Source organism: Orycteropus afer, unplaced genomic scaffold, assembly GCF_000298275.1.
Source record: "Orycteropus afer afer isolate SDZICR_OR568_19922 unplaced genomic scaffold, OryAfe1.0 scaffold00415, whole genome shotgun sequence".
NCBI classification, from domain to species: Eukaryota; Metazoa; Chordata; class Mammalia; order Tubulidentata; family Orycteropodidae; genus Orycteropus; species Orycteropus afer.
The window spans coordinates 1,335,854-1,352,327 of record NW_006922002.1 but is presented as its reverse complement, the minus strand read 5'-3'; the positions used below and the strand labels follow the sequence as shown (position 1 = coordinate 1,352,327).

Here is a 16,474-nt window from a genome sequence, read left to right as displayed (position 1 = left end):
GGGGGTCTTGTTTGCCCAGAAGATAAAACGTGAACTTAGATGGTACTCAGAATTATATACCTCCATCTTTAGTTATTTGTACTATTATTTTCTGTTTTTTCCTTGGAAATACCTGCAATTTTTAGGTAACTTTTCTGACTAAGCTTACATATAGCTCCCTTTCTAGGGCTCATAAATTATTTGCCATTTGTCTCTTTGAATACCATCTGTTCTTAACAGAAGTTCCCTTAAAACATTTATCGTATTTGAAAGGTTTATGTTGTTTCCGGTTACCTGTTTTTTTTTTTAAGATTATTTTTCTCCCTTTCTTTTCTTGCCTGCATCTTTGTTTTCTTTTCTTTTTTCCTTCATGAACCTGTTTTCTATTACCTATTTAACTTACTGGCTTTTCTTTTGCTGAGTGCCACATGGCCTGGGATGGGCAGATCCACCAAATAGAACTTGGCTCTGGTCTCCGTGGGAAGACTTCGGAGAGCTCCCAGTGTGAGGCAAACTCCCCCCACCCCCACATTGTTATTTACCTCTGTTCCATAACTGTACTCTGACCTCAGAGCTCTCCCTGGAGCTCACCTTTGTGTCTACTGCATTATCTCGATCGCTGCATTTCTGTTGCCTGGTTTCTGATGGCCTTTCTGACTTGATGCCTTTCCTTCATCATAACTTTTGGCATCTCTGCCTTCACTGACTGTAGAAGGTTACTTCACCTTGACCAGGTGCCTTCTCAGCCTTTCACTTTCTTTTCTTTTTGCTTCCTGACTGTCCTGTTCTCCCAGCCCTGTGTTCCTCCTCAGGTGTCTGGACTGGCTCTTCTAAGTTGCTTCCTATCCCTGTGACCAATTATTATTGCTAGCGGGACCATAACATAGCACCCCTGAGGCTGACTTTCTCTTCTCTTCGGCCTCCTTAAAATTGTATTATCAGATAACAGTTTGAATAAATTTTGCTAGATTATGTGGTAGAAAGGGCAAGATGTCATCCTGATTCCTGAATGTTATTTTTACTATATTGTTTAAGAATATATACATATACATACATATATACATGTGTGTGTCTTTTGTGTGTGTGTATAAATTGCCATACTCTTTAGAGCATGGTAAAGTTTGCCTAGATATATACATACATGTAGATACACACATTTGTATCACATTTCTTATAATTGAAAATATTTTGTATAGTCACTCTGCCCTAGAGTGTATGTGCTACAGACATTATCCTAAACACTGGGGAAAAATAATGATAATAGATTTAAAAATTTGCGTATAATGTTCTCAAAATCAAGTCAGAGCACATAATGGCCCTAGCACCATGACACTGAAATTAAACATAGGAGATATGGTAATTTTTACGTTAAGTGCTTCCATATTTTAAAAAATGGCTGGGATCCCCTCTATCTTTGGTGGTAGGTTGTCAAGGTGGCATCAGATGACTGTCCTTCTTTCAGCAATACATCCCAGGGAGACATTTTTAATGTAGAATTGACCTAAGTGACTTCTTAGCTTTTTTCTTTTTGCAGTTAAAATCACAGGAATGCCGTTCCTCAACTTCTTCATCATCTCTCATTACTATTTTTAGGGGACTGAAATCTCTTTTCTCTTTTCACAAATTCCACTGGAACTACTTCTGACCACTAAACAATGTCATGTTGACTTTGGTATCTATGCCAGTTGCCTTGTTTTAAAAACCCTTTCATCTTTACTCAGATGTTTTCCAAAGGCCAAAGCTTTACATAATTTCAAATAACTTTTGTGACTTTTAGAAACTTTCAAATTTGCTTTTAAAAATGTGAGGACAATGAAAAAAGTTAGTTGAGTGTAAGTTTACAATGATCTTTTTTAAGTACAGATTTCCCTAACCTTGAAAATTAGTCAAATTGAGCATGAAAGCTTGTAGTAAGAATATGAATGCTTTTTTTGGGGAAAAAGACTACCATATCTCACTGAAAGCAAGACTAGTATATTTACTTACATAACTACTAAGGGTACATTCACTCACATACATACACAGGCAGCAGGCTTACCCGCCAAAAGTATGTAAGTATTTAAATCCTGATTGAACAGTACTTGGGAGTGCTTCCTTTAATCCTGATGATTCTCATCTTATTTATGAAAAATAGAAGTTACATCAAGTTAATTGAATTTAGAGCTTCCATTTTAGTTTTTCTTGCTTTGAGGGGACTATTTTAAGCAGGCTACATATATTTTGTAAGAGTGAGGAAAATAATGTAACAGGGTTTCAGAGGTTTTTCTAGATATTAATATTCCTTTTCTTTCCGTGAGAGATTTTTCTGCATCCCCTTTCCACTGTTCCTATCTTGGCACTCAGATATAAAATACAGACATGAAAGGTTTTAATGTATTTTGTTTATTTTGTTTAGCTGATAAATCTCAAAGACCTAGACCAGTGCCTGACACATGGAAAAATCAAACCAAAGCAGTTGCCATCAAGTTGATTCTGACTCATGGCAACCCCATGTGAATCAGACTGTATCTACTCCACAGGGTTTTCAGGAGCTGATTTTTCACAAGTGGATTGCCAGGCCTTTCTTCCAAGGAGCCTCTGGGTAGACTCAAGCCTCTGACCTTTAGGTTAGCAGCTCAGTAATTGTATTGAAAAAATGAAAGGAGGGACGGGACAGTTCTTGCAGCACCTTTTTATTATCCGTATCATACAGTTAACTAGTTTGAAGAGATATTTGAAGATAATCACCCTTCGCCCTTGATACCAGCATAGCAACAGAGATAAGGATAGAAAGAAGTACAAGGAACTAGACAGCAAAAGTGGACCCTCCTTAGTTCTTCCTTCTTCATCTGCAACTACTAGCAAATACCTAGATGGCCCTTTTAACTTAAATTCAATATTTAAATGATGTAATATCTGCCCTAATAAGGACCATATATGCCCACACTTCTGATAATAATGGTGGTTTTTTTTGGCTTTCTCAAAACCAAACTATGTATGAGAATGGGTGATATAGGGGATGCAGAAATGTGGGGGTCAGGGAGGGAAAGAGAGAACGAAAGAAAGTGAAGAGGCAAAGGATTAGCTAGATAAAGATTTTTTTCTCCCTGATTTGCCTTACAAGTAAGTAGGCAGAGTGCAAGATAATCTAGAAAAGATGGTAGCTAAGTAGATAAAACAAATACAGCACTTTTTTGTACCTTTCATTTGGCCACAAGGAGCAGCACTAGTTCAGTGGCTCTGTGCTAAAATGTATGTGTGCATGAACTCTATCTACAATCTTAGGCTTCAAGAATTTTAGAGGGAGGAAATCAAAGAGAAAGATCCAGACTTCAAACCCTAAGAAAAACAAAGACCGAAAGAAAATACTCAGCATTCTGAGTTCTGTTCTTGCCAAGTCAGGAAATGAACATACAGATTGGCTTACTAAAATCATTTTTTAAAAACATAGCACTTTCATTTGAAAGTGGAAACAATGAAATTCATCAGAAAAGAATGAAAGAATACATAATAGTAATAAAAATAAACTTAATGATGAAAACTGGTAGAGAATTTGGTAATGGAAAAGAATTCAGCTGTCTGCAGGTGGAGTTAAGCAATATCTCACTTCATGTCAGTACTTTCATGTGCTCCCCTTGAAGGCCTAAGACAGTCATACTTGGAAGAGTGCTGTTGCCCACATAATAGCAAATACTCATTTTATTGAATCGTTAACACTGTTTTTTGGCAGATTCGGGTTTCATCAGTAAAGCCAGAGGCCAGAAATGTATCAAATTGATCCATAGGACATTTCCTGATTTTGCAGGTCAGAAACAGTTGGAAAACAGCAATCTCATATGGTTGAATCCTACAAATTGTGGTTAAGAGGGAGAGTTTTAAAAAGTAGCTGTGTAGGAGCTCTGGTAGCATAGTGCCTAGGGCATTTGACTGCTGACCAGAAGGCAGGTGGTTCATACCCACCACTCACTCCTCAGAGAGAAGATTGGACAATCTACTTCTGTAGAGATACTGCCCTGGAAACCCAGGGAGGGGTCACTATGAGTCAAATCGACTCGATGGCAGTGAGTTTGGTTTGCTTGCTCTGTATGGAACCTAGAGGTGAGCACAGGAAGCTGTTGATGAAACAGCCCAGCACTGATCCATCAATCCGAAGGGATCTATGGAGGGTAGAGTGGGAAAAGCTACATTGAATTTCTCTTCAGACTCAGTCTTCTGAATATACCGATTAGTGCCCTATAGTTACACTCACACTCACAAATACCTGAAGAACAAGAAATCGTGGCTGCAAAAGAGTTTTGTATGTTTGGATGTATGTGTGTTTCATCTTCAGAGAGTGTGTGTGTATGTGTGTGTTAGCTTCAGAGATTCCCAGTGAAGTGGGTCTATCCTGAGTAGCATTTTGTGGTGCTAACAAAACCATTCTTTTCGTTGTAATGTCTGCTAACAGATCCAAGTCATCCTCCATATGAGCTGAGTAAGAAACAATGGTACCTTTTTAATGTGTGCTTATACTGTGGGCTTCCATAAAATTAGCCCTTGGTGACTAGAAAAACTCACCATCCCCTTTTCAAAAGTGATACATTTTTACCTGTTACAAGCTAATGGGTGAACGGAAAGATTTTTTTTTTTTTCCCTTGTACATTCTTTATGTCTTTACTGAAGATCATGTCAGAACATTTAGCTGACCTGAGCATGGTTATTTCACAGTAAGTTTATTGCCTGGGCACATCTGAAAAAAAATTTTTCCTTCCTATCTGTCAAGTGATGAATAGCTCATAGATTACTCAGTACTGAAAAATTAAAGGCAGATTTTCTTCTTCATATTTATATAGATATTTAAGAGTTTTGATGTCACATTGAGATGATATTTTTAATAATTTTTGAGTAGTAATTCTACTCTGAATCAAATGTTGAGTAAACTTAAAGTAAATTTGGCGTGATGTCATGTCATAAAAGTACAATGACATTAATGTCATTAACTGTTATTCATGTCTTTGAACAATTCTTAGACTTGGGGATGAGCTTTTCTGAATGCTGTCATATTTAAATTCCTGAAATAATTAGTGATATCCTTTTATCCTACATGAAAAAAACTTGATCTAAGGGAGGTAGAGGAATCTGTTGCTGTGGAGTCTCTTCCCCCTCACAGCAACCTGATAGGACTGAGTAGAACTACCCCACAGGATTTCCAAGGCTGTAAGACTACCACATCTTTCTCCTGCAGAGAAGCTGGTAGGTTGGAACCACTGACCTTTGGGTTAGCAGTTGAATGCTTAACCACTGCGGCACTGGGACTGCTTCATTTTAAATTATCTTCAGCATAAGTTTACTTGCATGTGATAGTATGCAAGTACCACTGATACCGATAAGTTCCACATTCCTTTGGAAGTACAAAAGATTGTTTTGTTAAATTCTATATGAGTGAGTTTAAGAAATAAGACAGTATTTTTAATAAGAATTTCTTGCCATTGAATAGTGATCAGTCACTTCTGTTTCATGATGTAATTGTTGTGAAGATGAGGAAGATTGTTTTTTGTGTGGCAGTTCCTATAACAATGTGGTACATTACAGGTTCTCGGTGACCCAGTGTCTCCATTTAGTTTTTGATCAGGTCGGGGAAAATCATCTTTTCTTGCACAGCTTCTTATGCTTTGGGTCTAAGGACTCAACCCTTTCAGGGAAAAATTGAGCCAAGTAAGTGTTGGGTTTTTTGTTTTGTTTTGTTTTAAATGATTGGCTAGTCTTTTCCCTCCCAGTTGTAATCAGAGTCGGCATGAAACTTTGATTAATCTCTTCAGTCTCCTAACTGGGTCATTAGAACTTTTATATTCGTTAGTGAAAATAGTTACAGCTTGCTTGTGTTATCCTTAGAGACACACTGCCTTTACAAATGGAAATATTATAATGTTCATTCATTTCTGCTTTATAATATTTTGACATTTGTATAAAATCCTGTGAATTCACTTTGTCTGTTGATGATTAAATTATTTCTGTGAACTGTTCCTTTGATTACTAAATGCAGAAATGACCAATGTGAGTAGTTTTTTGAGTTCATCAAGATTAAACTGTTTTTTTGAGGGGTAAAAACTATTTCCGTGCATAAATTCAGACACAAAATCAGCATAGACCATAGGCCCCAACTCATAGCGACCCCTCCTTGGGTTTTCGAGGCGGTATCACTATGGAAGTAGGATTGCCCAACCTGCCTTCCAAGGAGTGGCTGGTGGGTTTGAACCGCCAGCCTTCTGGTGAGCAGTCAAGTGCCTTGGGCACTATGCTACCAGAGCTCCTAATCTCATTATGTTGTTGTTGTTGTTGTTATTTGCCATCGAGTCGGCCCCGACTCTTAGTGACCCCTCCTTGGGTTTTCGAGGCAGTATCACTACGGAAGTAGGATTGCCCAACCTTCCTTCTGAGGAGTGGCTGGTGGGTTTCAACCTCCAGCCTTCTGGTTAGCAGTCAAGTGCCTTAGGCACTATGCTACCAGAGCTCCTGAATCAGAGGATAGTAGTATATAAACATGATAGTCTTCTTATCACAATAAATACTAATAAGATCGTGTAGAAAACAAAAAGGCACTATGCTGCCAGAACTCCTAATCTCATTATAGGAGACCATAAATACAGGCCAACATAAACTTACAAAAAGTCAAATTTTACAGAAGGCAGATTAATGAGGCCAAAGTTATAGGTCTAATTCCCATATGGTTCCTTTAGTTTTGTGGGGGAAGGGAGGATTTAGGAACACAGACTATTCTCAAAAGCTCACCCAGCTGTCTCACAACCATATGATTATTCACAAAGGAGACAAGCCACCAAGTGTAGATGGGTTAGGAAAACTCCACTCTTTACTGATACCTTATCATGTGGTTACCTTTGAAACTGAACGTAACATGTAACTAGTTTTAAGAAATGCATTTGTACATTTAAAAAGAGAGAGAAAGAGAGAGGACAGATCTTAAACTCATTCCTTAAGACACTGAGTGTTATCACAATCCAAAGTATATTTCATAATTTTGTATGTTAGATTTCACTTGTATTGTATGATCTATTTACTAAGCATCTACATAGCATGTGAGACCCATAATGTAGGACAGAACAAGCAGGGGTCAAGGGTAGGAGCAGAGGCTTAGATTCTAGTTCTAGCTCAGCCACTAACTTGGTGAAACTTTAATAAAATCTCCTCACCACTTTGGGCCTAATTCTCACCTTAAAATAATGATGCTAAATAGATGATCTCTAAGATCCTTTCTGAGACAGCCTTGGAAGATACAGAAAAATGAATTTTGCATAAAAGATACATTTTGTACAAAAGATAGCCTGTCATGATCAAGTTTTAACCAAAATGAGTTTCAAGCTCAAGTTAAAGACAATATATTATAATAAAGAAATGAGCACTGTCTGATCTGGATTAAACATTAAAAATATATCTACCTACAAAGCTTTTTATTATTTCTAGATCAGCTAATTATATGGCACTTATAATTATTCTCTTGCCTATAGCACTTGACTGCTAACCAGAAGGCTGGAGGTTGAAACCCACCAGCCACTCCTTGGAAGGCAGGTTGGGCAATCCTACTTCCATAGTGATACCGTCTCGGAAACCCAAGGAGGGGTCGCTATGAGTCGGGGCCTACTCGACGGCAAACAACAACAACAACATAATGAGATTAGGAGTATAATTCATTCATTTAATAAAAAAACACAGTGCTAATGGCATCCAGAGCGCAGAGACAAAGTTTTTACCCTCAAGGGATTACAATAAATACAGGGATCACAACTGCAAGGCCATAGTGACGATTGCTGAAGACTTGTTTGTTGTTGTTATTTGCCATCGAGTCAGAACCAACTCATAGCGACCCCTCCTTGGGTTTCTGAGGCAGTATCACTACAGAAGTAGATTGCCCCATCTTCCTTCCGAGGAGTGGCTGGTTGGTTTCAGCAAAAATGCTAAGGGACTTGGGAAAAGAGAAAGTGATACTTGCAGCTGAGGGAACATCAAGGGCCTTTTATGGATCAATAGGGTTTCCATGAGTGGAAGTGAGAGAGAGGAAGTAGCAGGTTATGAAAATGGTGATATCTAGAACACTCAACAGTGATGATGGAGTGTGGTGAGAACAAGATCAAGCAGTATGAGAGGTCCCTGCAGAGGGAAGGTTTGATGATAGACAGAAGGCCTTCAATATCCTAGTAAGGTTTTTCATTTATTGTGGTATTCAGTAGGGATAGTTGAAGATTTCTGGGCTGGGAAGGAATGCAGTCAGAGCTCTTTATCAGGAAAAATGTGTTTGTCAGACTCTATAATATAGACGGGAGAGTTTGGAGTCAGGGAAGAACCTATAGGAAATAACAAGGCCCTGACAACACTACTACCAGCAGTGGCATGAACAGGACTTAGTGACTAGATTTGATAGTCATGGAGAGGGAGGAGGGATTAACATTGAGTAAGAGGTTTGTTCCTGGGTAATTATAAGATGGCAGCACCCTTCCAGAAAGAACATCAACATCTTGGCATAAGAAAATAACAGTGTTGAACACAATAAGTTTAAGGGACTCGTAGAATGGAGAGATAAAGAGATAGGGAAAGCATGCCTGTGAAAATATGACACCAGACCATGAGAGAGAGGTTTGAGTAGATATGAAAATTCAGGAAGTCGTTCACCATCATAAGCTCTTTGGAGCTGGGAGAGTGGATAAGATCATTAAGGGATAATAGAACTCAGAAAGAAGAAGAATCATGGCCAAAGGTAGAACTCTGAAGAAAGTCTACATTAGAGATCAAGAAGATGAGAAAAAGAGCCTGGAGAACAGAGGAAGCATTGTTTGAGAACGAGGAAGAGAACGAGTTCAGTGCAGCGTCCAGAAGCCAAAGAAGGAGAGAGCTGCCAAGAAAGGCACATTGAGGCAAATTTGCTATTTTGTCTTTGGAAGATGTGCATGAAAATGAGGGAAAAGTAGTTCATTATGTAATTAAACAAATTCCTTTTGTTTAATCTGGATTTCATAGTGCATCTCTTCTAGGCTAGACTTTCTTTTCAACTTGTCTTCATTTGTTTCAGTTGTATACCTCTCACTCTGAAGCCCATTGAAAAAGTTCACATTTCTTCATGTAAGGGAGGCAGTAGGACATCAGAACTAGTGGTGTAGTGGGTTTTATGATGACTCTTGTGGAAATGCCAGTTGTCTGAAAGTCACTCATTTATTCAGATGTTGTCTACTGGGCATCTGTGGTGTCAGCTACTCTTCCATGCACTGGGGACAGCAGTTATTACACAGAACAGATGAAAATCCCAACCTGATTGGAATTTACATTCTAGTGTGACTGAGATATATCATAAACAAACTAAATAACTAAAATAGATAGCATGCTAGATGTAACAAGTCCTATGGGACTAGGGGAGCAGATAAACAGGCAGAAATGGGAATTTTGAGGTGTGACCATTTTCCAATTGGGTGGTCAGGGAGGGCCTGACTGAAAAGTGAGTTTTGAAAAAAGACCGGATGGAAGTGGGAAGAGGGGAGCTATGCAGATACCTAGGTGAAGAACATTCCAGGCAAGGGGATAACCATGTCAGAGGTTGGTGAGCTCTTTGTGTGTTTGAGGGCTAGCAAGGAGGCCAGTGATTCTAAGTGTGGAGTAGGCGAGAGATAGTAGATAAGTATAGGGAACCAAACTGTGGCCCAGTGGTTGTATAGATGGAGTCCCTGGGTGGTATAAATGGTTAATGTGCTCAACTGCTAATCAAAAATTTCAAAAGTTGGACTTGGAGATCCAGAGGCATCTTTGAAGAAAGGCCTGGTGATCTACCTGAGAAAAATCAACCATTGGGAACCCTATGGAGCACTCTTCTACCCTGACACACATGGGGGCCATATAAGTTGGATTCAAGTAGACAGCAACGGGTTTTGGCTTTTATATGGACTAAGAGGGAAAGCCGTAAGAGGTAAAAAAAAAAAAAAAAGATCATTCTGGCTATAGGGCGAAATCCAGGAGGCAAAAGGAAGCAAGATCAGTTAGGAGGCTTTTGCAAAAACCCAAATAAGAGATGTTGATAGCTTGGATGAGAATGGTAGCAGGAAGGGGTGGGAAGTGATCAGGATCTGAATGTGTTCCAAGGATAAAGTGAATAGAATTTAACAGATTGGATGTGGGGTGTGAAAGAGAGGATTCAGGGATGAGTCCAAAGTTTTTAGCCTGAGCAATTGGAAGGAGAGAGTTGCCATTAACTGAGAGGAGGAAGTGTAAGGGAAGAACAGGTTTAAAGGTGGGGGAAGATCAGCAGAGTTTTAGACATGGTAAATTTGAGGTGCATAATGGACATCCAAGTAGAGATGTCAAGAAAGCAGATGGAAATATGGGTATGAAATTTCAGGAAGAGGTCTGGGCTAGAGGTAAACATTTGGAAGTCCCTGGCATGTTGATGATATTTAAAGCCAAGAAACTGGATGAGATCATCACGAAAGTGAGTTAGGGATCAAAAAAAGAAAAAAAAAAAAAAAAAGTTTCAAAGACTAGAGCTTAATAGCCCTTAAATATTGGGACCAAGACCAAGGCCCACCAAAAGGCAAAATGTATATTCCGTGTATACGTGTTTAAAAAAAAAGCACTTTGCATTTTAATGATGATTTTTAAATGATATTCTAAATGTTTGTAAAGCTATAGTGCTTGCCTGTGAAGCATAAGACTAGTCAGAGTATGGCTTGAGTTTTACTGGCTAAAATGTTAAAGAAGTTACTGGTGCTGAAATGGAATGTTTTGAATGCCATAAAGAAGTCAAAGGACACTAATAAAAATAATAAAGAGCATTTTGCTCAGGAGGAGAAACAACTTTGGAGAACATTGTTTCAGTTCTTGATTTAAGAAGTCATTTTCTAGAAAGTCAGTCATGCCACAGTGCTCCGAACAGTTGAAGAGTTTGTTCCTTCATCTATTTTTGGCAAGAACGTAGTTAAAACATTTAAAATAGTTTTTAAAAATTGTCAGTGCAATGTTACCACGTTTCAGCTAATCTGAAAAACAGGGAAATCATCACCATATTTTAGCCTTTGGTTTATTTTCTTCCACTTTTTCCCATATGCTTGATGTTATGCATGGAACCAAAAGCTGTGACAGTAAGGTGACATACAACAGATCTACCCAGAGGCTTCTGAACATATCTAGCCCACATTTCTTGAGCTGTTACACACTTGGCTTCCCCTACCCCCTTTCTTTCTTTGTCTGACTGTGACCCTAGTCGTGCTTCAAAACTCAGTCCAGTGGTCACCTTTTAGAAAGTGTTTTTCTCATTGGATATTCCCAACCTTCCCAGAATAGAGACTGAACCTACACTCTGCTGCCATATTACACTGTAGCACTTGCTATAATAGTTTATGTCCTCACTAAGTTGAGGGCAGGAGCTCTGTTGGGCAATCTACTTCTGTAGTGATATTGCCTTGGCAACCCAAGGAGGGGTCGCTATGAGTGGGATCCTACTCGACAGCACATAACAAAAACAACAACAAGTTGAAGGCAGAGACTAGGTTTTTGTTTTGTTTTGTAATATTTTTTTCTCAGCATCTTACACAGACCCTGGGAGTGTAAATATTCAGTAAATGCATGTGGACTGTAAATGAAGAAATCATCTTTTGTGCTGGCTTGATACATATTCCAATAGTCATTGAGCTATGATTGCTTATTATAATTGATAACATTCAGTTCACAATGTGCCATTAACTAATGCGGTAGTATGTAATATATCTTGAGATTTCCTTTTTAGAAGTATTGAAATAGTTTGCTGCTTAAAGAGTTATATTTGTCCCTAAAACAATGGCAGACTCATTTTCTTATCATGAAAGATATCTGAGATATTTACCATATGTGACTTTTGTTTTGCTTTGCTTTTAGCGCTATGTCTCCTAAAATTAGTAAGCAAAATTTGTACATTCCTAAATAATAAAGCATGAAAAAAAAAATAAAAAATCAGGAGCTTGGAGGGATAAAATTGTCAACAATGTGGGGGAAAATAATTTTTTTAAAAAATTTTAGATTAATGCATGGTTTTGAAAAGAGATTTTTTATTGAGCATAATGGAATATATATTCTGAGTCTGGGTAAAGAATGTTGAGAAGTATTGTAATAGCTCTTCATGCCAAAACAGAAAGATGGCAATTACTTTCATGAAGACTTGGGTCAAGATTCTTCTCCCCTGCCTACTTAGGATGCAAAAGATATTTTCGCTGAACTCTTTCGAAAACGGGAAAAAGAGGATAAAAGCTTATATGTGATCATTTAGTATTTCTCAATACTAGGGAGAAGCTTTGCTGCACAAAATTAATGATAGCATTACCCCACTGATAAAATTCTATCTTTATTTTGAAAATTCAAGTAGTAAGTGTCCAATACATACTTACTGAATTCATGTATGGAACCATGATTATTGAGAATTTTTGAGTGCTTTAAGCTGTACAGCATATCAGTTGTGCCATTACAGTGTAATTATTTAAATCTCAATTTCTTTCCTCAGCTCTACTTTACGAAGTGTTTCTACTGGATCCTCAAGACCTTCCAAAATCTGTTTGGTGTGTGGGGATGAGGCTTCAGGATGTCATTATGGGGTAGTAACCTGTGGCAGCTGCAAAGTTTTCTTCAAAAGAGCAGTGGAAGGTAAATGTTCATGTGGGTGTTATTTTACATGTTTTTCCAGTGTATAGTTCATGTGCACAGTTAAGTCTATGGCATTACTGGGAAATTTTTCAAAAATGCTTTTTGGTGGAATCTAACCCAAAATAACGAGACTCGCTGCCATCGAGTCAATCCCGACTCATAGCGACCTCTCCTTGGGTTTCTGAGGCATTATCACTATGGAAGTAGATTGCTCGACCTCCTTCCTGAGGAGTGGCTGGTGGGTTTGAACTGCTAGCCTTCTGGTTAGCAGTCAAATGCCTTAGGCACTATGCCACCAATAGTAATAATGCTTTGTCTATAAACCACCTGGAGCTGAGCACTATTTAATGGGGAAAATTAGATACTGTGGGCTTAAATCAACCCATAAAGAAGGTTTTATTTTCTCCCCCTTGTTTGTTTCAGTTTGTTTTTGAATGAGACTGAAAAAAAAAAATTTTATATAATGATAATTTCGTATCATGATAAATTGAGTGTGCATAATCTGGAATGGCATTTTTACTAAGCACACACAGGATGCATCATCCCTGCATTTTCTATGCTTTTGGATAAATACAGGTGCTTGTGGCAAGTTAAAACAGTAACATCTGTAACAAGTCTGTGACTTAAGTTATGTTTAATGTAGAATAATTTCATTTAACAGCTACTTCAGATCCTAGGTCCTTTATTCCTACTCAAGAGTTTTCAGAGTACATTCAATGAAAACTTTGGCTGCGATTCACTTTGCAGGTTTAAGCTAGCTTTTGTTCCTGCCCCAGTAATTGTACTTCTTAAGGAAAAATAGTCTTTTAGCTTGCTTTTGCCTTTCTTCACCCCCACAGACAGTAATAAATTAATATGAGATGAGGGCCAGATGGTTTTATTGATGTTAAGTACTATGACTGGTGGAAATACAGAATTTTTATATTAGTGGAAGTATTATTATGTAATTGACACTTATTTTCACTAAAGTGCTCAACATTAAGACACTAAGTATTGTTTCTCAGCAAAGTTTTCTGGACTTACCTCAGAGTCTAAACATAAGCAAGTTGAATGTTTCGTTGATGGTTTACTGGAGACCACAAGATAGAATCCTTAGTTCAGAGATGAAAAAGTTGACCGAGTAAATATTTCATTACTTTTGGGATTGATTTTACATTATTTAATTGATAACATGTGACTTTACATAATTTACCAAACCCAACATTGAATTAATTGGTGATAGTAGTTCATTATTTCTTTCCCAGGATATAGACTCTTGGTTACAAGTGGCAGAAAATCAAAAATAAACTGGCTGAAACACAAATCGTAATACATTGGCCCACTCAGTTGGAAAGTTGTAGTGTTTGGCTTGGCTTCAGGAAGCCGTGGTCTTCAACCAGGGTATTAGAACTCAATTTCATTCTCTCCATTGCTTGACTTTGCTCTGATTCCATTCTCAGGTGATTCTTTTCATGGTGGCAAAACCAGAAGCTCTAGGCTACTATTAAAAAGAGATTTTTCTATTCCCAGGAGTTCCTACAAGACCCCAGAATTCAATCTTAGACTGAATTTCAGGAGTTCTCATGGCACAGTGATTAAGCACTTGTCTGCTAACTGAAAGGTCGGTGGTTTGAACTCAGCAGCCACTCTACAGGAAACAGATGTGACATTCTGCTTCTGTAAAGATTTACAACCATGGAGCAGTACTTACCCTGTCCTTATAGGGTCACTATAAGTTAGAATCATCTCAATGGCAGTTGGGTTTGGGTTTTTCTTGTTGTTTTTTTTTTTTTTTTTCCCCCTAAGACTGAACTTGGCTCACATGTTCACCTCTGAATTAATCCTTGTGGCCTGGGAATGTCTTGGTCTGATTGGTTAGTTCAGGCTGGAGTTGACCAACCTGAACCAACCTAGAGTGGAGAAGAATAGCTTCCCTTAAGAAACCTAGATTCTGTTGTTATTCAGAAAGCTGAGTTCTGAGAAATGGAAGAAATACTTGTGTATTACCTAAGGTATTTGACTACTAACCAGAAAGCTGGCAGTTCCAACCCACCAGCCACTCCTCAGAAGAAGGTTGGGCAGTCTACTTCCATAGTGATATCGCCTTGGAAACCCAAGGAGGGGTCGCTACGAGTCAGGACTGACTCGACAGCATCAAGTTTTGTTTTTGTTTTTGTTTTTAAGTGAGGGCTTTTAAAAGGCTTCTTTTCTTTCTTCCTCTCTTTCCTTAACTATTTGATTGACTCTAAAGGAGCTTTATAAATTGGTGAATTTTAACTGATACCATCCTAACTCCATCTTGTACCTTCCAGTGTAAGAACTCCCCTTCCTAGATTCACTGACTAGTGGACAACATAAGGTGATATGTAAAAATAAGTCAATGTGGAGAAGGATGTTTTGGAGTTGGCAGTGTGACCTACCATGTTGGCCCTACCCAAGGGTTAGCCTTTTACAACCCAAGTCTCTGCTGTTGGCAGAATCTGCCCTTCTCTACTTCTGAAACAAAAGGTTTTTTAAAAGTTACTGCTTTGTTTTAAATAGTTTCTGTGGAATCAGCTAAGGAAATAACTGTTTTGATAAATGAGGGATAAATAAATATGGAAGAGCCTAAATATGTACATTTACTTCATTGACAACCTAACCAATCAATGAATAATGGAAATGGATGGTTGTCTTTTAATATTTTTATTAATATACTTATTCCTTATTTACTTAGGAGTCACAGTTTTAGCAGTCTCAACTGAATGAAACAAGGCTACAAATCTTGTTTAAACATACCCAGACCCAAACTAAAGCCCTGTAACTCCAAACCTAAACCCAAACTAAAGTCTTATGACTCCAAATCTCATATTTTCTATTTTTCTATTTTGTCATGTCAGTTCTGGAGTTCACCAAAAAGTCTACCCTTTCTCTTCATGCCTATATGAAGGAAGTAATCTAAACCTTGGGAAAGACATCATTTGGTATGGTTAGTGGGTGTGTGTGTAATTGTGTATGTATATTCATACATATGGATGCATATTTGAATGTTTACTATGTTTGGTGTTCTCATTTCTCTTGATAACTCTTAAACTCCTCCTTAGATTGCAAAGGCAGAGAATTCCCAGCAGCAGGGGTAGAAGGAGCTGAGATAAGCTGAGTCCATTAAGCAGACAGGAACTAACATCACTGGATATGACCACTAGAGAGGTGACAGAAGGAAGAGCACAGCTGTCTGAGCTTGGAGTTTATTAAGGCTCTGTGCCCTAGGACACTTTGCTCTACTGTTTCATATGATGGTATGGAGATTATATATCATTTTTAGAAAGTGTAAATTGTGTCTTATGTACTCTGTTTAGTGGGATGTATAAGTGTGTTTAGGGAGCTCTGGTAGCATAGTGCCTAAGGCATTTGACTGCTAACCAGAAGGCTGGTGGTTCAAACACACCAGCCACTCCTCGTAAGGAAGATTAGGCAATCTACTTCCATAGTTATACTGCCTCTGAAATCCAAGGAGGGATTGCTATGAGTTGGATCCGACTCAGTGGCAGTGAGTTTGGTTTTTTGGTTTACATGTGTTTAAGGAGCCCTGATGGACAGTGGTTAAAACTCCCAGGGAATAACCAAAAGGTAAGCGATTTGACCCCACCATTGATTCAGTGGGGAGGAAGATGAGACAGTCTCCTTGCATAAAGTTGATAGCCTTGGAAACCCTCTGGAGCAGTTCTACTCTGTTCTATAGAGTCAATGTAAATTGAAATCAACTCAGATGGCAGTGGGTTTGGTTTGGATATATGGTCTTAATTTTTTTTTTCTTTTTAAACATTTAATGTAAAAACACTTGGAATTCTCATCCAAAATATCGTATTTGCCAATAACATCTGTTAAGAGCCTTATTGTTGTACTTTACAAATGG

At 38.2% G+C, this 16,474-nt stretch overlaps 1 protein-coding gene across 1 annotated transcript in view; it reads left to right on the top strand.

Annotated features, from left to right (window-relative positions):
- NR3C2 (nuclear receptor subfamily 3 group C member 2) overlaps positions 1-16,474 on the top strand; it is a 494,406-nt gene that overhangs the window by 241,500 nt on the left and 236,432 nt on the right. The window contains exon 2 of the mRNA XM_007953808.1: positions 12,461-12,600. Coding sequence (XP_007951999.1) covers positions 12,461-12,600 — 140 coding nt within the window. The remainder of the gene's footprint in view (positions 1-12,460; positions 12,601-16,474) is intronic.